The sequence below is a fragment of the Podarcis cretensis genome, assembly GCF_951804945.1.
Source record: "Podarcis cretensis genome assembly, chromosome: 6".
Taxonomy (NCBI): Eukaryota; Metazoa; Chordata; class Lepidosauria; order Squamata; family Lacertidae; genus Podarcis; species Podarcis cretensis.
In genome coordinates, this window is record NC_137175.1 from 22,874,364 (window position 1) to 22,897,547 (window position 23,184).

A 23,184-nucleotide genomic window follows, 5' to 3' on the forward strand; every position below is an offset into this window, starting at 1 on the left:
ATCTTTGTTCATTGCCACCCAAGATGCAAGAAACTGGGTATATTGCCAACATGGCTTTTAGCTTTGCATACTTTGTTTGGTTGAAAACTGCTTTCACACATTGCAAATGGCAAGAAAGCCAAACCAAAGGAACTTGCAAATAAAAATAAAATGGCAAAAGCCTTCAGTCCTAGTTCATACTGCCTGAAGGCAGTTTCCTTAGTCCAAGTCTGCCATTATTGCTTTTTAAGAGAATCCAACTTGCATCTTATTTACATAATTGCATTGTTGGTCCCCTGCACCAACTCATAAGAACTCAACATTTTAAACAGAGTTCTGTGGGTTTTTATTAAAAAAAATATGAACGCCCAGGGGCTGACCACCTTGATGCCAAGTGGGATGGTTTATGAAGTGGAGTTCCTCAACAGAACTTAGTTGATGTGCAAGTACAGCACAGGCGGCTTCAAATCAAAGTTATGAAACAAGGCTGACATCTAGCGGCCAAATATAAATTACTTCATATTTTAATCTTTATCCACAGATTAATAGGTAAACTACATTTTGATTGTTCACCCTGCTGAATTCAATTTCCTATAAAACAAGCTAGCTAAAAGCCTTCATGCTGTAATTAAAGCAATGCTCAGTAAGAAAATGAAATGCAATTCGCTTCTCTCACTGAAACGGGAAATGTTTACCTCAAGACACTGCCAGAGTTAGCTGGTAAGTACTATGTTTCACAAATAGTAAGATTTCTGGGGATGACCCAAATACTAGGAATATAGGCAGAAGAAAATAAGTTATGGTTTTCAAGTACTGTGCCCTCCCACAGCTTACAGTATCTGTGGGATGTACATAAATATTTCATCAGAAAGTACAGCAAGATGTTTTATTTCACCCCAAATGTAGATTATACTGGTTTCCCCATCGAGTGATTTTGCTACTCTTGATTCTGAATGTTCTTTGCCAGTTAATCCAAACTACCGCATTAACTGATCTTGTGCCCTGTACAAGGCAGTATAATTTCCTGGTCTTACCATTCACCTTTGTAGTCTTGATTTGGAATTATGGTTACCATTAAATTAGCTGAGGTCAGCACCCCCCTTCCCCAGTGCTTAGTGAAGACCTTTTTATTTCAGCTGACATTTTAAGTTTTCTTATTTTATTTTACTAGTTTTAACTTATCTTTATTGTATCTTTTTATTCTTATTGTACAGTGCTGAGATATGAAGGTGTTTAGCAGTATATAAATTGCTGAAATAAATAAACAGTAGTAATAAATTAATGAGTATGAAAAATAAAAGATTGGCTGTGATGCAAAGTGTCTTTATTACAAGCACAGAGAGCAACTGCTTCTGAGATGGAGTGTGACCAAGGGCAGATACCAAAACCCTTTGTTCAGTAGAGCCCACTGTTGTCAGGTGTACATCATTTCTGCCATGTGGGACATTTTCTTAGGGATATACAGGAAATACTCCATGTACCCTGAAAGATCTTCAATTGTCACATCATCCACATGAGCCCTGGCTTGCTCAGAGCAAGACCTGAGAGAGCTGGAGGGAGTTCTTGATGGCAAAGGTTGGGAACTGTCCTGCACACGTGGTGGTCTTTTAGGTGCAGACTGGGGAGAATTTTGTGGGCCAGAAAACATGTACACTTTCATGTCCTGCCATCGCTTACACTGGCAGGCCCTGTCTACACACGCACAGAGTTTCCCTTTATTTTGCTCAGACACAGATTGGAAATCAGAAAGATCTGTGGCCTTTAGAACGGCTGAAGTAGGAAAAACACCACTCTCAAGTTTGTTCTTAGGCATTTCAACCATGGATGCCACAGAATGCTGAGCACCCTTTTGTTTCTCGCCAACATCACTGAGGGGGTGACTGGCCTGTTCTTTCTTAGAGAACTCCTTTGGGGCTGACACATCCAGGTCACTACTGCTTTCAGAAGTGTCAGCTGGGTTCTTGTGCACTGGCTGGTTACAAGGCAGCATTTTCGTGGTATAATGTATAAACTTAGGAGGATGGAGTACTGGAGACTTTGACCGCCGCCGACGCTGTGTTCTCACTGTTCCTCTCAAAGGTTTCCTCAAACACCTAGAAGGTGAAAATTCAAAAGTTAATACAGCATAAATGGTCATCCAGCTCTCTCTAGTCACCCTATGCTGCAATTTACGAAGAAGTGAGTGTTTAACAACTTTTCAACTTTCCTATACGGATCACATGGAATGTGCCTACATTATACATCCAGACCCATGTGCAAATAATGTCATCAAACACCTAAACGGCAGAATAAGGGGGTCATCATGTCACAGCATACATATAGTTTTAATACCTACCTAGAACTATTCTAAGGCAGGTAAGAAAACTCAGCTGCATGTTAGTCCTAGTACAGTATAGTTTACACAGCTCAGAGCTGTGGGCCTAAGAAGAGCCCCTATCATCACACTTAATGCCTTCAAGAGTGGGATCCAATGTAGTGCCAAGGCATTCGTTCATCAGTGCAAGGATTTCTCCTTGTGCAATGGAGAGTTGCTCTTTTTTCTTTTGAAGAGATGGTGGAAGGCATACATTTTACACATAAATATATATCCTTCTAGAATCTGAATGCAACACGGGATGTTTCTGCAGCTCCCCTTCCAATCCCGTTGAGGCAATAATGTGTTGTGTAAGTAGCAGTCCCCTGATTTGGAAGAAGACACCACCCTGATAACAGCAACTTTTCTGCCAATGGACATGTAAAAACCAGTTATCTGTTTTACAATTATGTGAAGGGCTAGAGATTATCTGAACAATAAGACACGTGGCAGTTTCCCCTGCCCTCTTCCTGGGGAACAGGAACATGCCTCAGCTGCAGTGGTCAAGTGTGCTACTACTTGATGAAACCTCTTTCACATCTCTTCTTTGCTCCCAAGTCATCATCTTCAAGCTCCAGCCTCTTGATATTTATAAGCAGCTCCAGGAGGCCATGTTCAGCAGAAAACTATAGCATTTCCACATTTGACGTAGTTCCATTAATCAGAACCAATTCATCTTACCAATGCCAGCTCTCTTTAGATGCACACACAGACTTCACCTTGGTTTCATCTGTAGTTTTTACAAGTGCTCTTGGAGGCACCCCCTCATTTACAGGAAGAGAAGCAGTGGATCTAAAACAAGGGAAAAAACAGGCTGTCGTAAATTTGTAAGATTGTTCTATTTCCCTCAATAGAGCTTAATTTCTGTTAAAGTTCTGACCTTGTCTTCCATTGTTCCTTGGCTAACTTATGAGGGCATTCCAATACCCACACTAAATCATCAATATATTACTCACACTTGGCTCCTTTTTGTATTTTGGCCAGCATGCTAGTTTGGACAAGAACAACCTGACCAACAGTGTAAAGCCAGGATGCAAGGGGAAGAAGTCCCATAATAAAAGGTGCCCTACAGATGTTCAATCACAACTCCCATCATCCCTGACCACCAGCCTTGCTGGCTGGGGCTGATGGAATTCCAACAGCATCTGGAGGACACCACATTGCCTACCCCTGCCATAACATATGAGTTAAATTCCCCCAATCATGTGTGGTCCAGAAGGGGTTATTCCCTGAATACGCAGAAGGAGCAGTCAAGTGTGACTAGATAGCCATACCCCGAGAAAGCATGGTGCCAACCTGCATACCCCATTACACTTTCCTGCAGCTGCACTTTCTAAGCTTTCCAGGGATTTACCCAATCACTGTACTCAAAGGAAGCAAAAGAGATCATGGAGCAGATGGGTAATTACTTAACCAACGAAAAGTTTTTGGTGGTATTAAAAAACTGTAGTTCTAAGCTCTATCATAAAATCCATCAAGGCTCTATGTCTCATTCACAAAAACTCTTCAGTACTCCCTATTTCACTATGCTTTGCCATGCTTCTTCAGTAATTTCATGGTTCACCCCAACTGGCCTCATCATATTCCATTTCTACAAATCATCCAAACACCATGGAAAAGCTAGGGATGGACATACTTTTATCACATAGTTGTAAAACCTAAACCAGGTCAATTAAGATGAAACTGTCTCATGAAGGCCACTAATCTCCTCCAATGAGGAGTGTATTACAAACTAAAAATTGGTGATATTACTACCAGTGAGTACTGCTTATAGTTGATGTGTATCCAGTAAATGGGACTGCCCTGTATGCTCCCTATGTCGCTTGTGACTGTAAGTCACTTTGAGTCATTTTTAGGAGTAAAGCAGCTAATGATAATAATCAGCTACATTCACATAATGCTAAGCCATGGTTTGTTTTAACCATTGTTTGTTCAACAAACCACAAATCAACTCTCAGAAGAACAGGCTACAGTTTGTTACTTGAGACCTTGGCTCGTTGTCCAGCAGCTCTTTGTCCTATGCACTGTAGCTTGATGAGAGTCTGGGGCAGGATGGGCAAACCATGGTTAAACAAGGCTATTGGGCTTGGAAATAAGCTAGACTACAGTTAAAAACAAGATTACGCTTTGGCTCAACAAACCATGGCCTGGTGTTATGTGCTAACTAGACCAATATCAAGAATTGTTTCTTGGCAGCAAGAATTTTTTCAAAACAAACTGCAATCACAAAGCCATTTCATTTCCCACATTGTGCAGCCAAGTTTTGCTTTTAATACTAAAAATTACATTAACTTACCCTTCTGAGTCTACTCTTAGCTTTTTGAAAGCTGCCTGGAGATTCTCTTCTATCTCCAACATTGTTAGAGAACGACCCACTGCTTCCTCTCTGCAAGCTAAAGAAAAGAAAAAAAATAAGCATGTGAGAATAAAATGGAGGCAACTAATGTTGTACAGAAATTCATACTAGATTTGACTAGTGACAGCGATCCCGGCTACATGGTATTATCAGGAAATGCAACAAGACTTATAAATAGCAATTTAATAGTGTTTTCACACAAGGCACTCAAATCCTGTTGGAGAAGCCAAAGTTGTCAGAAGGCTTATACACCAATCTACTACACTGACCAACAGTTTTAAGTTCTGGTTGCTGTGCAAGAGCGGACCAAACTTCTCCAGGGGGAAAAATGACACCTCAAAGGATCACTTCATACATTACTTGTAGGGCTGCTTCACCATTCCTACAGGAAAGGCAATTATGTGTAGGAATTAACATGTTATGCATATATAGGCCATACGATACAATAATCCTACAAATGTTTAACTTCCTAATTCCTATCTAGGTATTGTCCCATTCTGGAATTTTGCAGTGTAAGAAGTTAATGCATAGAATGTTCAGTTGTGTGGACTCTTCTGTAGTGGGGGGGGGGGGACGCGGAATAATACAGAAAAGAGCCTTGAGACTCCAGTCCAGGTATAGTCAAACTTGGCCCTCCAGATGTTTTGGGACTACAACTCCCATCATCCCTAGCTAACAGGACCAGTGGTCAGGGATGATGCGAGTTGTAACCCCAAAACATCTGGGGGGCCCTAGTCCTACGTACATTTATTAAGGAGTCCCACCGAATTCAGAGCTTTCCTGGCAAGCCTGTGGAGGTGGAGCTGCTGTGCAGTCAGTTTGGCTTGTGATTTCCACCTAACTGAAGCCCAGAGCAAGAGGCTGTTCTCCATTTTGTGGAAATCTTGAGCACACATATGACTACACTGTTGGTATTCTTTGAACGCCTCCTGACAGAAAAAGTCCTTATCAGTTTTCCCAAATACCATTTTGAGGAGCAGGGTTTTTTTAAAGGATAAGGTAGTTCAGAAAAGCAAAGCTATACAAATACCATATTATGAAACAAAAATATTCATTTGGTGATCCTTTATCGAGATCTGAACATCTGTCACAGGTCCTGTGTGGTAACGTTCATCCCCTTCTTTAAACAAAAAATATAAACTAGAAGTATGTTTCTTTCTTGCAGTGTTAATTACCATAAATATTCCAATCTTCTACTGAGCTTAGTGCTTATTTCTGAAGTTTCGCAGACTACATATGGTCAGATCTCCTAGTGGCCCAATTCAAACCTCTCCTAGTGGCCCAATTCAAACCTAACAGTATAAGCCCATTTAAAAACTACACAAATCTCAGGCTTAAATGTTTACCTCTTGTAACGGTATTGTGTGGTTACTCGTGCGTAAACTGCCTCCACTTCGATTAGGTGGTTTGCTCAAACATGTTCAGGGTTAGAGCTCGCCCTCCGTGACCTGTTAGTCACTTGCAGAATCTGCCAGTGGGCGTTTCTTGAATCTCTTCCAGCATAAAAGCTGCTTGACCCCAAGTCTCCGCCTATGTTCCCTGCGCGGAACGCGTCTGCGCAAGTAAGGGGATGGCAAGGGCGTGCCAGCGCTCTCTCCGCTGGTTTCGGTTGAAGGGTCTTGGAGCCCTGACACCGATTCCTCCATCTCCTCTCTATTGGTGTCACACTGAATTCCTTCCCCCCGACTGGTTCCCTCTCCGGCATCGCTCTGGAGCCCTGCCTCCGCTTTTCGCTCTGATGTCAGTTCCCTGACACCTCTCTTTGTTCAACACATGCCAGGAAAAGGCAGGAAGCACACGCTTCCTGGTTTAAAACTAACTGCAGTTTGCAATTTTATTAAAACAAGGAACTTCCATTAATCAAACTATTGATTTATTGGAACAAAGTAGAATAAGCAACTAGAATGATCTTGGCTTACTTCAATAAGCCATATTTTAAACCAGCCACAGATTGTCCTTACCAGAGATTATGACAAACCACAGCTGGTTTTTTAAACTCAGAAGTGGAAGCTTCAAATCTGTTCCTCACAGCTGCACCAGAGGGATTGGGTGTCAGGTCACAAGGTAGGGGAGCAGCCAAACCCGAGACCTGCCTCACTCCTTCACAGTGCTGAACTATATTATGTTGCTATATCTAAATCAAACATTTTCTTAGGTTAGAAGCAGCCATAGAGAGGGATTTGGATTGGGCTTCAATGCTAGGGATGGGATTTAAAAAAAACAAAAAAACACAAACCAACATTTCTTCCTCTATCATTTCTCCCCAACTTAAATCACCCACCCAATTCAACCCAACCCAACAAGTTGCTATTAGCACCAAAAGGGAATAGACAATCCAAGGCTCTCCTCAAAGCTGTTTAAGCACCACAGACAAGACACTGGGATGCAGGACATCATATCTTGTATCGATCTGGCATTATCACTTCTTGCAACAATCCAGCTCTGTGTATGTTTACTGTGAAGCAAATCTCGCTAAATTTGACAAGGCTTACTTCAAAATAAGCATGCATAAATCTGCAGCCAGCATTGCTGGAAATGGTTGCAATTCCATTACCTTGTAGTGATTGCACTGCTACATTCATATTCCCTTCTAGTTTGTCAATATTTTCCAAACAACTGGTGCATATTGATACTACTTTAGAAATACTATATTACTATACAGGTAGTAAAGACAATCCTGTTTACAGGAGAGATTAAGACCTTCTTAAACCAGTGACTTTGATTATTACCATAACTCTAAATCTCACTGATGTGGTAAAACTTCTTAGACAGTAGGCTGAGACACACATGATAAAATGCTAACTCATACAGTCCAGTTGGTATGGAAAACTAGATCTCAGAGAGTGGGTTCCTTAAGCCTACCAGTGGCAAACATTAGTCATTTGAGCCCTCATTTGCAGTGTACAGATCCAGAATATGGTTAGTCTCTCAGTGAAAACAAAACTTTAATTTCAAGTAAAAAAATTAACCACAATATGACTAACTTAGAAAGAAGGAAGCAAGTGTCACTGAAACTCAGTGTCTTATATTGAGACATGCATGATACCTTTTATATTAATAGCCATGCATAGGGCATGATCCAATGCAGCATGTGCAACGCGGCTTCTCTTCTCCTTGCTCTCCTCTTCCCTGCAGCCCTCCAAACCTGCTCCAGAGTTGGGGAACCTCTGGAGATTTTGGCAGCACACAGGGAGAGAATAAAGCTAGCTTGTTGTGCAAGTAGATTTCCATTGCATTAGGTAGACAACATTGGATGTCTCCCAGAGAAACTAAAAACAAGGTGGTATAAATATAATCTACGGAACTGACCATAGATATCAGCTCTAATTTTTCCATGCAGAAGGCACACAAAAACTATTTTAAAAATTACTAAAATGAATTTTAGGTTGACACACCTAAGCTACCTACATATGCTCTAAAAAGAAAATGCTGGGGTGTTCAAATTTTGCAGCCCTCACATTTGTTGAAAAACTAAGATAAAGGCAATAAAATGAAAGTGGCAGAAAAATGCTCACTTGGACAGAACTCCCTCCCTGCTCCACTCAGCTGATGTTTGTTTGCTCTGAAATGATTTCATTCAGACATGTGCCTTAGCTACTTGCTTGACAAATGTCATTGTGACACATCTAGAAGGATGGAAGTGTGTCATAATGTATCTGATGTACGTATTAAGTGTTGACTCAAGCAACAAGGAAGACACAAAAGGAAGTGATGAACTACAAGACTGCTTTCTGAATTCCTATCTGCCATACAGATGGATTACAAAGGTACATAAAACAGCTTGTCTTTTGCAGAAAACTTAATTGAATACTGGACCCTATGAAAGCCTGAGGCAAGCCCTCACTTTTTATTATTCACAATGAAGATATAAAAACAGAAGTGTATATACTTTGTGCAAATCATGGTTAGTAGCAGTAATAATACTTTATGAAGCATCTCAAAAATTAGGTACTGTACTGTTAAAATGAGAACAAATCCTGTGTGTGGGGTTACAATAAAAATAATTATAGATGAAGGAAAAGGAGAGACAGAAATTAAAAGTTAATAATATATCAACTTCCAGATAATTTAAACTAAACCTTCACACAATGGGCTGATGGCACCATGAGCAAGCTCTGGACTTTCACCCTAAGCTGAACTGTGATTTAGTGACAACTATGGTTTGTTTCACCAGCAGTGTTAGAAGGTAAAGGTAAAGGGACCCCTAACCATTAGGTCCAGTCGTGGCCGACTCTGGGGTTGCGGCGCTCATCTCGCTTTATTGGCCGAGGGAGTACAGCTTCCGGGTCATGTGGCCAGCATGACTAAGCCGCTTCTGGTGAACCAGAGCAGCACACGGAAACGCCATTTACCTTCCCGCCAGAGCGGTACCTATTTATCTACTTGCACTCTGACATGCTTTTGAACTGCTAGGTTGGCAGGAGCAGGGACCGAACAACGGGAGCTCACCCCGTCACGGGGATTCAAACCGCCGACCGTCTGATTGGCAAGTCCTAGGCTTTGTGGTTTAAACACTAGGAGACAAATGGCTCCTGAAACCTGGGTTACAGAAACAAAAACAGAATGGCTAGTCACCATTTTTACCCAATGCAGCAGCACTTTCCATTTATTTTTTCAAAACATTCTTAATTGGACACCACAAACTAAACGGTGCTCAGCCTCAGCAATAGTGGCCAACCATAAGTATTTATAAATTCTGTTATGTATGTATGCATGCATGTGTATCTCTTAGCCCAAAATGTTATACTGCAGCTTCAGCAAGTACTACAGTCAGTTAAATGTCTGTTATATAAAAATTCTTGGAAAAACAGGCCTAACAGCACAACCCTAACCATTCCTACACAGAAATAGATACTACTGAATTCAAAAGGGCTTATACCCAGGCCAATACGATTGCACTAAAAAGTCTCAGATCTAAGAAAAGCATACAAAATCAGGCCAACAACCCATCTAGTTCAGCATCCTGTTCACATAGTAACCAACCAGATACCTGTGGAAAACCCACAAATAGGACCTAAGCACAAGTGCACTCTCCAGCAACTGTAATTTTTATCATTCCATCTGCGAGGACAGATGTGATCTGAATCTGATAGTTGTTTGAGGGATATTGTCTGCAAAAATATGTGAAAACAAAATTATTCATTTTGTATTTGATAGATCTGACTTTTATCCAGACCCATAAAGTGTGGAAAATGTATATGGCTATAGTTGGACACACAGGTTTAAAAAACTGGGGGGGGGGGGGGAGAGATGCAGTTTCTAGCACGTTAGCATGTGGTCTGATACTTAAGAGAACCATGATACAACTGCATGATTATTGCTGCAGAAAGGTTGATTTCCTAATCTAAGAAATGTTTGGTATTTTTTTTAAAAAATAGACACTTTCCACATTGTAACAAAAAGTTTGCTTATTTTAATTCCTTTTCTCTGCATTACCACTACCTGATACATTCAGCTATCTTTTTCCTAATGTTTTCAAAAACAGAAAGCCAAACAATCACACTCAGACCCAACTGACCCAAGTTATCATGTTCTGTCTCACAGGCCAAACTGGGCCTGACAGGACCCCGCAACTGGCCAGGGTCATTTCAGCCTAGCCATGCCCACCTGACCTAACAGGCAAGGGCAAGTAAAACCTGGCTCAGCCTAAAAAGGTTTGCAGGCACCACCAGCCAGCTGACTGATGGCGCCCAAAAAGCCCTATGCAAAGCATTCCAAAGATAGCCCTTTTGAAGGGTGTCAGCAATACTCCAAGAAGCCCTTATCAAGTTAGTGCTTTAAAGTAACAGGTAGGTAGCCGTGTTGGTCTGCCGTAGTCAAAAAAAGTTTTTTAAAAAATTCCATCCAGTAGCACCTTAGAGACCAACTAAGTTTGTTATTGGTGTGAGCTTTCATGTGCATGCACACTTCTTCAGATATGAAAGCTCATACCAATAACAAAATTAGTTGGTCTCTGCTACTGGACGGAATTTTTTTTATTTTGCTTTAAAGTAGGCTTTTAAAAGTCGCCTGCTATCAACTGACTGATAGGTGGGGGGCTCCACCTACCTGTCAAACTTGGCCCACAGCAGGTGGAGATAACCATCTGGCAAGTTGGGCCAATTTCTGTAATAGAATGAAGACCAAGTGAAGCCCGACCTTTAATTGAGACAAACCACTAAGAATATCCTAGACCAGGAATGTCCAAAGCGTTGATCATGATCGATCAGGGCACCGCAGGATGAATGTTAGTCGATTGCAGGGCTGTTTTGACACACCCTGTGTGCCCAGTCGGGAAAGCAGCGGGCAAGCTTCTCTCACAAGAGGAAATGTTTAGCCGCTGCACGCGCCTGCCCTGTTGGGGAACCAGGCATTAGAAAAGCAGCCGGCAAACACCTCTCACAAGAGGGGACATTTTGCCACTGTGCACACCCGCCCCTTCAGGGGAAGCAGCCAGCGCCCGCCTGCTCACCCTACACCCATCCCTGCCACCATCCCTGGGTGGTATAGATCACTGCCAGTTTTTATATTGGATCGTAGATCAAAGCCAACTTTAAGTCGGACATGCCTGCCCTAGACAAAGCAGGTTAACACCTCCTAATCTTAGTTTCACAATTGCTCTGAATGCTTATACTGCACCAAGAACAAGGAGTAACTGTGCTAGCCTGTTGCACCCCCCAAACATTGAAGGCCCTTGTGGCTCCTTAAGGAGGCATGAGTTTTGGCCATAAAAGGCTATTTGTCAGATTAGATCTGTGGCAAACATTTTAAAAATGCCACAGTGAAAATGTCTGCCATTAATAGCTAACAAAATTTCAAGTGAGAAGCTAGTCCCACAGAAGATCTCAGTCCACTCAATCTGCCTGTCCCCATTCGCTGGTAGACCAACACTACTAACCGAAGTACTCATGGAACCTCAAAGCAGTTTAGAAAAAAGATAAAACATAAAAAAGACAAGCATCATTTTGAAACGTCGAATTCTTCTTACAGATCTGGGTGCGGGTATCATGTGGCACCTGTAAACGTGTAAACATAAACGTGCCAATACTTCCGTGCCTTTGGAGCACCTCAGTATGCGCTGCAAGCTCAACAGTCTAAGCCTTTTAAGGTTCTGCGTTTTAAGGTTTCTGCGATGACGGTTCTTGCTCTTAACGCACTACAGTGGTACCTCAGGTTACATACGCTTCATCTTACAGACTCCGCTAACCCAGAAATAGTGCTTCAGATTAAGAACTTTGCTTCAGAATGAGAACAGAAATCGTGCTCCGGCGGCGTGGTGGCAGCAGGAGGCCCCATTAGCTAAAGTGGGCTTCAGGTTAAGAACAGTTTCAGGTTAAGAACGAACCTCCGGAACGAATTAAGTACGTAACCCGAGGTACCACTGTACTGATGAGCGCTAAACGGCACATTAACACTCCCGAAACCGCAAGGGAAAGCTTTGCCAGTGGAGCTTCTGCCTGCTCTTATCTGTAAGGAGCGGCGGCGGCGAAGCTGGACTAGCGAGGCAAGGCGGTCGAGGAGCCCCGTCGAGGCCTCCGGGGCCACGGAAAAGTCGTCGCCGAGCACCTGGCGCAGTGACTCAGCAGAAAAGAGCCGCCCTCGGCAGACAGGACCCGGCGCCGCGGAGCTTCGCTTCCCCTGAGGAGAGAAGCGAGGGAGGCGAAGGCGGCCGGAAAGGACCATACTTACTCGGCAGACGAGGAAACGCGGAGGCCCCACCACCACCACCGCTCCCCGAAACAGAACTCCGGACGTTTCGTTTCCCGCGCGGCGAGCGCTGCCGCTTTTCCTGAGGGAGCGACGCGCGAGTGACCCGGATGCAGACGAGCCTTCCTTTAGGAACCGGTGAGGGCGCTAGAAAGCAAACTCGGACCTGGCGGCAGCGTTGCGCATGCGCCGCGTCGCCGAGCGCGTCCTCGGTTACACAAGCGAAGGCGCCGCCGGAATGCACACCAGGACGGCTGCAAACGCGCGGGAAAGCCCCGCGCGTGCTGAGCGCATGCGCCCCTAGTGTCATCACTTCCTGTTGATTTTTTGTTCACTTCCGGCAGTGGCTCCCTTGGCTGATCGGGTGAGTGGGTACCTGAAAGCGGGGAGGGGGCGCGACGAGGGAAAGAGGTTCGCGTCGCTTCAGGCGTTTCTTGGAGCCCGAGGGGGGAAGAGGCTGTTGGGCGGGAGGGCTTCTTCCTCGACGGGATCTACTCCGGCGGGTCTCAACCGTCCCTTGTCGGTCTCCTGCGCCTTTCGCCTCAGCGGAGGACAGGACCCCGACCGAACGCCACTGCCGTCCACTGTGCCTGTTCTCTTATTCCCCTCAGTAGCCCTTCATATCCACAGAATTCCTACTTAAAGCCTAGATTTGCTCTTTCAACTGCTCATCTAGTTTAAAACAAGTACAGTGGTACCTCAGGTTAAGTACTTAATTCGTACTTAACCTGAAACTGTTCTTAACCTGAAGCACCACTTTAGCTAGTGGGGCCTCCTGCTGCTGCCACGCCGCCGGAGCACAATTTCTGTTCTCATCCTGAAGCAAAGTTCTTAACCTGAAGCACTATTTCTGGGTTAGCGGAGTCTTTAACCTGAAGCGTGTGTAACCTGAGGTACCACTGTAAAGGGGCGTTGTGGGGATGGAGGGGGGGAAACATATTGACGGTTGCCTGCCTCATCTGTTCGCTAGCTCTAAAGTACTTGCCGATTTCTCCTGACGCTCTCATATTTTAAGCACCTGTATATCCCCCCTCCTTTTTTTTTTTTAGGTATACCCGAATTGGTTTACAAAGTTCTATAATATAATAATCCTCTCAGTAAAGAAGAATGCAGTGCAGCAGAAGTGGTTTAAGAGGGTTCTAGGCAAATTTCCCTGGAAATTTCCCTGTAAAAGCAGGGCGCCTGAAGAGAAAAAGGTCCTGTCCTGGGTTACCACCACCCTTCACTTCAGAAGTCTTGTAGGGTTTGACCTATAGCTTAATTTCATTTTTATGCTGCTCTTTGGTTGAGGGTCATTATAAGTTGTTGGTTCCCTCCCCCCCCCCCAACCCACGCCCAACCAATTTAGTTCACTGTTGAGTTAAGTTGGACTGAGAAAGAGTAACTGGCTCATGGCAGAGTGTGGATTTGAACCTGGATCTTCCATATCTTAGTCTGGTACTTCTAACTACTACCCTGTGCTGGTAAGAATTTGGTGGTACTTATTTCTGAGTACGCGTGCAAAGATCACGCTGCTAGGCTTCCAGTTAATCCTAAGTCTGAATTCCTAAGTTTTGATGACTTCAGGGAAAAACCATGTTTTATAGCATGTGAATTTTATAGTATGTGTATCCGCAGTACTTAGTTAATTGGGAACCACTGCTCTAGCAAACATTGCAAGGCACCAGATTAAAAACAGCCTTTAAGGTGGCTCACATTGTCACAAAGACCCTGAAACCTTTGTTACGGCATGTTACATGCTAGCTTTCCATAGCCTGATGCCCTCTTGGTGTTGTTGTTGTTTTTACCATACCCCTCAGCAACCCTGACAAGTGGCCAAACTGGTGGGTTGAAGAGGGTTGTAGTTCAAAGTACCTGGAGGGCATCAGGTTATGAGGAGTTGGCACATAACATGCCGTAACAAAGGTATAAGATGTTGTTTTTAATGAAACAGATTTACCCTGTTCCACTCAAAAATAAAGTTTAAAAATTAAAAGTTTGTAATCTAAGTTTATTCCTTAGTTAAAGAGTTTTGTCTTCCCCTTCTTTATAAGAGATTGATAAATGAAATCCATGAAGATCAAAATAACAGTTTTATGAAAAAGGATTTGGAAGTAGGGGAGCAGAAACGATGGCTGCATCCCTGCAGGCGAGGAGCAGTGCTTTTTCTGGTGCTACATGCCAGTACACCATATGGCACCTCTTTCCAAGAAGTCTGCAATGTTTGGCATACTAAGCACTTGAAAGTTAAGGTAGTTTGACCCATGCATCAAATGGCCCACTTTGTCCATCAGCACGAAGCAGAGTGGAGTCTGGCATACACTACCACTGCAGGTTGACAATGAGAAGCAGCAGAACTCATCCCCACAAGTTCATAAACAACTACTATAAACTTATAAAGAAGTAATAAACCACCAATAAAAGTAGTGCATTAAATTAGTCTTTCCCCCAGATGTTGTTGGGACTACAAATCCTGTCATCCCTAGCCTTCAGTACCAGTGGTCAGAGATGATGGGAGTTGTTCCTGTTTGCATCCGTCTGTCTTGGGAGGTACTGGAGGATGCCCCTTTGGGGATGAAGTCAAACTTTTGGAAGGTTGCAGCACTTGTTGTGGTAGTTGAGAACAATACGGGAGAGACATGTTTTGTTGCAGCTGGGGCAGATGAAGGTGCCCGGTTGTGCTGCTGTAGATGTACCATAGTGTTTCTTCTCTCTGCTCTCCTCCCAGCGGTCATTTCTCCTCTGGTCCCTGCTATGAATGCACAACCTGACTGCCTGTCTCCAGGCACTGCAGTTGCAGGCAAGGGATTCCCCCACAGCAGCATTGATGTTGCCAGTCTTCATACCACGTTTGTAGACGTCTTTGTTTGCAGACATGTTTGTAATGCATAATCGGTCTGCTAAGGTGCCTAGTGCCTAAAGCCAGTGGCCCATAGAGCACATTTTTGGGGATTCTGCTATCTTTCATTCTGTGGACATGACCAAGCCAGCATAGACATTGCTCTCCAACAATATCTGGGAACCCAATAAATTCTCCACTAAACTAAAAATATTCACAGGAGGAAACATTTAATGGAAACTAATAGGAGTTCTTCATGCATGGGTTGCTAGAAATTTCTCAAGACTCTTACACTATTGGTTCCTTGATGGGTTTTGGGAACTCTTCTAATATAAATGAATCACTATATTTTCATTCTGAAAGATAATCACTAAAGTTTGCAAAACTTCTTCGTTGACAGCCTTACTGGTCCTTTAAGATTTACACAAGTATTAAATGTTATTTCTGTACTTGTTTGCTTACAGAAATATAATTTCAGCTTGGGTGTCCTCAGCTGCAAAATTCAAATAACTTCCTTCTACGGCAAATCATTGTTTCTTTGAGCTGCTATGACCATAAAATAACCCCATTAAGTACATTTCAAACCCTGTATGTTGGCTCAAAGTTCATTATGTGCCCCATGTGTTAGCTATAAAGAGTCAGTATTCGTATGGTTTGCAGTTTCTTGAAAAATAGAGGGTGCTTGCTTCAAGAAGTGTGATGTCCATTTTCTCTGTGTGTGAATTTTACACCCCTGACTTCATAACAGACTTGTTAATCATGTACGACTATGTTTAGTAGGACTAGCTATTTGCTTAGAATACAGCATGCAAATGGGGCATAATCCTTGCCCAAAGGGCTTAGAACCCAAAGAAGGCAGGTAGGACAAAGGTCAAATAAGATGACAGGGCTTGATACTTTGTCATTAATTAATCTTCAGCAATTTCTTTTAGCGTATAAAATGCAGCATGTTTTTGTAGGTTAAAGTGCTCCTTAAGTTAGCAGTGGTGTTGTATATAATAATCAGTCCTTCAGAAAGCACCAGCACCCTGATCCTGATGTAATTGTGTGTTCATCGCTGTGAGAAGCAGCTGCAAAAGCACTGTGTGGATGTCATTTTGCATGGGTATAAATCACTGTACTTTTTCAGAGCCTCCAATCAAGTAAGCTTTGTTCATTCCCACTTCTATGCCTCTGAATCCCGTGATGCCTTCCGTTCTGCCCTACATGACAGTCACATGGAGCCATTCCAAATTACAATAACATGAATAATACGTCCTGTGTGTTTATTTCATACTTAGCTAGGATGGCATCTAAACAGTCAGAATGGGGAAATGCTCATGGAAACACATTTAGTTTTGCTGGTGAATTAGACTTAAAGGATTAACTACACAATGGGGGTGGGGCTCCTTCCTAAACTTAGTGTAGACTTGGTCTCTTTCACATTCAAATTGGGGTACAGTACTGCAATGCCCTCTATGTGGGGTTTTGCTTAAATACAACTTGGAGCTTCATTAAGTGGTTTGCTAGAATCCTCAGCATTTTTCAAGTGGTCTGTTCTGGGGAACATTTGGGAACAACTGGACTCTACCCATATGAACCTACCAGGTCTTCATCTCAGGCCCTGGCTTTTTAGTCACCCTCTGTGTACCACAGCTTCAGATCTGGGCCATGGTGTCCTCAAAATCAATATCAACAAAATTCACGTAAGGATATTTGTGTTTTGGTTAGGGCATTCTGTTGAGTATTTTCAATTGTCTCCTTGTACTGAGCAATATAGGGTCCCCTGTCGTCGTTGTCCCGTCCCCGTCCCCCCCATATATGTGAGTAGTGCCCATCTGACCTGTGAAAAATCTTTCTGCTTAGTAGCTTCAATCTTTCCAGTTTTTGAAACAACTATTTTTTCAGCCCCAGTTCTAATCATAAATAGATTGCCTTGAATGTTGGCTTGTATGATAAATATTTTATTAATCTATTAAATAGATCCTCTCTCCAGTGCAATTAATTTGTGGCTAAAGATTGGTTTGGGAAAAGGGGGAAAATATTGTCTGTTGATTCTAGCCTATCCTTAGTGCTGTGTAGAAAAACTGAGTTGCAGCTAATGCTGGTCCTACTCAAGGTAGATTCATTTAAATTAATGGACATGGGTCTACTCTGAGTAGGATTTGGTTTGCTACAATCTAGCTTTACACGAAGGGAGAAATCCTTTAGGCTGCAATCCTAATTCAAATCCCACTTATTTGGGAGTAGGCCCTATTGTTGTTAATTCACTTTAATTGTCCCTTTACATCAGGCAACTTTTTACTTAATATTCGCGTAGTTCATTCCACTATTCTCTGCTGGAAATCAACCCATGTGGCAAAAGTTTTCAAAGTAAAGCAGAAAATGTGTGCCTTGGTTGTCTTGAGTTTCCAGTAGAAATTGCCCATGGAATCCTTTTATCAAATAACTATTGATGTGAGTCAGAATGTGGTCTGAGTGCTGGATGATGGCGAATGAAGCAATATATTTAATTTCAGTTGTGTAGAGTTTTACTATATGCTTACTACACTTGGTGTTCTCCACATCAACACAAATTTAATTGATTTATTTTTTGTTAGTATTCATTATATGGCAGGCCCAATAACATTCTAACATTCTGCAAATGGACTCAGAAACTAAAGAAGGAGAGGAAGAGAGCCTGCAAACAGCTTTCAAAAAGCTGAGAGTGGATCCAACTGGGTAGGTAACAGCAGTCCTGTTTACTCTTCCTGTGTATTTGACTATTTTAGCATTGTATTAGTGTCTTTCCATTTTTATAGAATTGACTCTGAAGAAAGGCATCAGCATTACATTACTTCTATGCATCTATGAACAATATGGGTCTGATATTCTTATTGGTGTTTGGGCTGTTGTACCTGTAGAATAGCTAGTATTGTGGCTACTTTTTTGTTTGCAAGGAGAATGGCATGCCAAGCAGTGTTAGAAATTCCCTAGGCACATTTTGTGACTGGCTCAGGTGCAGTTGCAGCTATGTGGAGATTTATTGTATTTATATCCCACCTTTTTCTCCAAGGAGTACATGGTTCACTCCCCTCCTCAATTAATCCCTACAACGACCCTGTAAGGTAGGTTAAGAGGCTGTGACTGGCCCAAGGTCACCCAATGAGCTTTATGACTGAATGGGGATTTGAACCCTAACAGTGAAGCCACCCACTTGTCAGTCACATAACATCACAGTGATGTCACGTGCAAGGTGCTGCCAAAAGGGAATCTCTCTTCCTTCACTTTAGCAGCAGTTCCCTGCTACAACATGGTAAAAAAACACCCATCAGTTTTAGCAGAAGAGTCTGATCCTGACTTAGGGAGGTCTGTGTGTATTGGGATTCTCCACTTGAAAGGGATGGATTTTCCCTCATCATCTTAGCAGCGGATCCAGGTTTGCATGGAATCCCCTGTCAAAATGATGGTCTAGCAGGAGATTTTAGCAGGGAACAGATGCACACAGCCAAACTGAGCAGGATTTAACCCCTGCTTATCAGTTGTTGAGTGGGGGTTAAATCCTGTTGGGATCAGGTACCCACGGCAATGCAGAACCGAACCCCAGCCTCCTGTCAGCTGATTGACAGGTGGGTGTGGCTTGGAGAAAATGGCCTTGTGAACCAAATTTGTGGACCAGTATTGGCCTGCAGGCCAGATTCCCCACTCAGGGTCTACACTGACTAACAGCAGCTATCCTGACTTTAGGGCAGGGATCTTTTCCAGCCCTACTTAGAGATGTCAGGGGTTTAACCCGGGATCTTTTGCATAGAATACCACTGAGCGGCGGCCTTTTCCTTTACCTGTTTGTCTGTAGATAAGCAAGAAAATGGTGGGGAGATATTCCATTTTGTTTGCTAATATAGGTGGATAATCCTAAGGGGGACACCGTATGGGAATCAGCCTGTAGATACTTTGTGTTAGAATCATACTTTAATATGTCATTTGCCTCTTAAATCAGAACTTCTACATCTGTGAGTGACAGCATGGGATTGAGAGCTCCAGTCAGAGCTGCTGGTGATGGAGGCAGGCATCAAACCATCTGTTCGAGAGAGAACTGGCATGGGTAAGACACTTCACTAGTAATTATGTTCAACACCTTTGAGTTAAACCCTTCTTTTATCTCCCAGTATTTGGCTATAATGAATGTTTAGCCAATAGGGTATAGCCTACTGTACTCCATTTCTCTTATCTTCTGTGGCTGCCTTCGTCTAATGTTTAGTTTGATGATAAGTTTAGCTTATACATGACAGGAAGAAAAGCCAAGGTTTGCAGTTAAGGCTGAAAAAGATAATGCAGTTTCTGATTAGTTTACAGTTGCATCACATTCTTCTTCTGGATTTGATATATATCAGGGCGAAATTATCAGGAGAAAGCATGAGATGCAGCTGTTTCTTCCACAGAACTGCAGCAAATAATTTTAACAGACAACACTACCTTATTTTGGAGTGCATTTTGTTCCAGAGTCAGTTTCTGATAACATTGCTGCTCTCTACTCCAGGTGTGCAAGGAAACCCTTGAGAGGGGCGACAAGACCGCAGCGCCGCAGGCGTTCTAAATCTCCTGTCCTTCATCCTCCCAAGTTTACATATTGCAGCATGAAGGCATCTTCCGCAAGTAACCAACTGAAGCACAAAAGCCAGATGGATTCTTCAAAGCACAAAATCGGTCCAGACCCCAGTGTTACAGAAGAGCCATATTTGGGAGGAAAGAGATGCCCCCTTTTCGATAGCAGCAACTGCAGGAGGGCCAGAGCAGAACAGCGGAGCACTTTCTCAAGGGAGCAGCCTTCAGAGAATTTGCGAAAGAGTTGTCCTGCTTTCTCTTTGACCTTTGAAACCAGCCTGGATCCTAGCCAACCCTCAGATTTCCAGTCACTCTCCAAGCTGAGTTACGAGAAGCAATGCCCTTGCGTGGACAAAGAATGTCAGTGCAAACCATGGCAAGCAATAGAAGCATACTCCTTTTCTGGTTTGCGGAGTGTCCTTTCGGAATGTGAAAAGGCAGTCCTGGAAGCACATTCGCAATCTTTGCCAAACCGATCGCATTCTGGGATGGGTTCATCAAGCTCTGCCCGGTCTTGTTCTGAGCAAGCTCGAGTCTTTGTGGATGATGTGACTATTGAAGATCTTTCAGGGTACATGGAGTATTACTTATATATTCCCAAGAAAATGTCCCACATGGCAGAGATGATGTACACTTGACATAAGAATCATGAGTTGGAAATTCAGTGGTGGTAGTGAGATGCTCCCTCAGTGCCATAGTTGGAAATGTGTCCGTTGTCATTGCTGTGTGTTTGATCAAATGTTTATTTGCGCCATACAGTGTAGTTTTTTAAATAAAGTGAAAAAGAGATAATATCCTCTGGCTGAAAGGTGCATAAGATTATCTTCAAGAATGTTCTTGGACAGAGTTTTAAAGGTAAAGGTACCCCTGCCCGTACGGGCCAGTCTTGACAGACTCTGGGGTTGTGCGCCCATCTCACTTAAGAGGCCAGGGGCCAGCGCTGTCCGGACACACTTCCGGGTCATGTGGCCAGCGTGACATCGCTGCTCTGGCGAGCCAGAGCCGCACACAGAAACGCCGTTTACCTTCCCGCTGGTAAGCGGTCCCTATTTATCTACTTGCACCCGGAGGTGCTTTCGAACTGCTAGGTTGGCAGGCGCTGGGACCGAGCAGCGGGAGCGCACCCCGCCACAGGGATTCGAACCGCCGACCTTTCGATCGGCAAGTCCTAGGCACTGAGGCTTTAACCCACAGCGCCACCTGCCCTTTATTAATTCTTTTGTTTTCAAAGTAGCTATCTTTTAAATATTGCTCTCTTTAAAATAACATTTACTGTGACTTGGATTATGTTTTAGCCAACCCATTTCAAAGGATTGAAATGCTGAACTTCGTCCTTGCAGGGTTTTTTTAAAAAAAAATAAAAAAATAGGTAGAGCATACTGCTACACCATCTTGAACAGGAATACCTAAGAAATGGTTTAGCGTAAGTCAGGGATGTGTAACACTCCTCTAAGCAACTTTTGCTAGTTTGAAACTCTTCTAGATTTCCTTAAATCCTTAGATGTTTGTCCTGTGGAGGATCCCCCAAATCAGTTTTTTGTTTTGCTTTGCATAAGATTTTTCTCACACTCCCCCAATCTGCCACCCATTTCTGTCCACACCTGAAGTTTCTTGCAAATAATTTTGAAGTGATACAAATTTTCCTTGCACAGGTCTGGAAAGTGTTTATGCACTAATCCTTCAAGCCATTGTCCCACTGTAACTTTACTTGTCAGAGCATTTGTACTCCTTTAAAATTATTCATATACTTAATTTGTGAGGGCCAAAAGTGAAAATACAAACAAGTTACTAATAGGGAACTCTAAGAAGACATTTTGCGTAAGCAAGCACTGGCTTTCTCCCAGTAGCCTTCTAATGGTCATGCATGAAGATAGATGCTTTTAAAATGACTGAGAACAGATGAAAAAATCAATTACACATAACACATATGCTTAATCAGTTGGCTCTTGAAAGCTATTTACAATTTGAGAGATCTGCTATGCTTTTCTATTAGCACCTTTAAAAAGAAATAGAAATTATAAGTTGTAAATTATTAAGTCGGGATAGCTGACTAAAGTCAAGATCCCTTGATTTCCCCCCCAGTTACCTCCCACCCCACACTTTAGTGAATACATATTGCTTTTTGCATGCTTGCCATGAATTTTTACTATTGGTTTCTCAACTAGTGCCATTTTGTTCAGCGGTAGGGAACCATGGGGCCTCCATATGCTAATGTATGTGAGAGAAAAAGGATTGAATTAACTTCTTTGATTTCTTTCTGATTAGCAAATTTCCACTGTATTTGAGCATCTCCTACACTATAGGGGAAATAAAGATACACTAGGATGGAAAGCAGAACCATTGCTTTGAGAGAAAACTTGACTTTGTAGCCATAGAAATCAAGCCTGTTTTACACCTAGCCAAAGTGGAAATCAAATTAAACCACTGCCAAAAGCACTGACCAGATAGCCCTTCCATTCCCATTTTTCTCGAGAGGAAGTCTGCCTTGCTATTGTATGATTAAAAGATAACCAGTGCTACTTGAAAGGAGTGTCTCAAGCACATAATCTGCTTTAGATTTATTGTCTCTTTCCCATTTTAGGACAGAAGGAGGGCAAGAAAAAACAGTTCTGGAACCAAGGATACAATGCAGTACAGCTAACTTCCCCTGGTTTGGTTAAGCAAGTGCTTCTCCTTAGCCCTAACTAAATATCAGAAAGCGTGGAGACAAGAATACCTACAGCATTCTAGAGGACCAATGAAGCAGTCATTCAGAATTCAGCTTCCTACACTACTTTGTCTAATAAATAGCCACTAGATGGAGCTTTCAGAACAGTGCTTAAGAATTTTTTTTTTTTCTAGTCCCAACAACAGAACTTACTCAGAATTGTAGCTCTTTGGGTTTTTTCCAGATGACCTAAATCTAAAGCTGCGCCATTTAATTAGTAGTGTTTGCATAAGGAGCTTCAAAAGAACATTGTCCGGACACACTGTTGCAGGCAATGAAAACCTATCCTAGCATTATTGCGTGGGGGAAGAGAATGTCAAATATTAGGCAAAAAGGAGAATTGTCTGTCCTTTATTTTGCAGGCATTGTTAGTCAAAGGAGAAGGATGAAGTCTCCTTGAGTTTTGGAAATAGCTAGTAAAAACAATAAAAAATGTCAGTGCTACAGTATCCATTTCCTAGTTAAATGCAAAAATTGGGTTTTGAAAACACAAAGCCTGGAGCAAGATCTGAGAAAGTGGTGTCAATAGTTAAAAATTTGGCATTGAAATCCCAAGTTTTCAAAACTGATTTGTCAAAGCTATATTTCAAGGAAATTCTATAAAAGATTTCTGTGTTGATGGAGTCAAACCACAAGCCTGAATTCAAATAGAATGCTAAGCAAACCATGGCTTGGCCTTTGGTAGCGCTGCAGGAGCAGAGGAAGCAACAGGAGCAGAGCAA

At 42.7% G+C, this 23,184-nt stretch overlaps 2 protein-coding genes and 1 long non-coding RNA gene across 5 annotated transcripts in view; 2 read left to right on the forward strand and 1 right to left on the reverse strand.

Annotated features, from left to right (window-relative positions):
* LOC307218147 overlaps positions 1-23,184 on the forward strand; it is a 125,678-nt gene that overhangs the window by 53,728 nt on the left and 48,766 nt on the right. The gene's annotated exons all lie outside the window — the stretch shown is intronic.
* On the reverse strand, positions 1,287-12,699 carry OSER1 (oxidative stress responsive serine rich 1). Its single transcript, XM_079979707.1, has 4 exons — positions 12,357-12,699; positions 4,629-4,725; positions 3,014-3,124; positions 1,287-2,072 (listed from the first exon to the last, which is right to left on the reverse strand). Exons 1-4 carry the CDS (start codon positions 12,682-12,684, stop codon positions 1,394-1,396), a joined length of 1,215 nt encoding a protein of 404 aa, XP_079835833.1. The 5' UTR covers positions 12,685-12,699; the 3' UTR covers positions 1,287-1,393.
* Positions 8,332-22,567, forward strand: LOC307217880 (oxidative stress-responsive serine-rich protein 1-like). 3 transcript variants are annotated; one of them, XM_079979900.1, is made up of 5 exons: positions 8,332-8,455; positions 17,772-17,892; positions 19,151-19,255; positions 19,691-20,326; positions 22,337-22,567. In XM_079979900.1, exons 2-5 carry the CDS (start codon positions 17,816-17,818, stop codon positions 22,413-22,415), a joined length of 897 nt encoding a protein of 298 aa, XP_079836026.1. In that variant the 5' UTR covers positions 8,332-8,455; positions 17,772-17,815; the 3' UTR covers positions 22,416-22,567. The 3 variants fall into 3 exon arrangements, with proteins under 3 accessions (XP_079836026.1, XP_079836027.1, XP_079836028.1); XM_079979901.1 differs by lacking the exon at positions 8,332-8,455 and adding an exon at positions 12,602-12,738; XM_079979902.1 differs by lacking the exon at positions 8,332-8,455 and adding an exon at positions 13,235-13,837.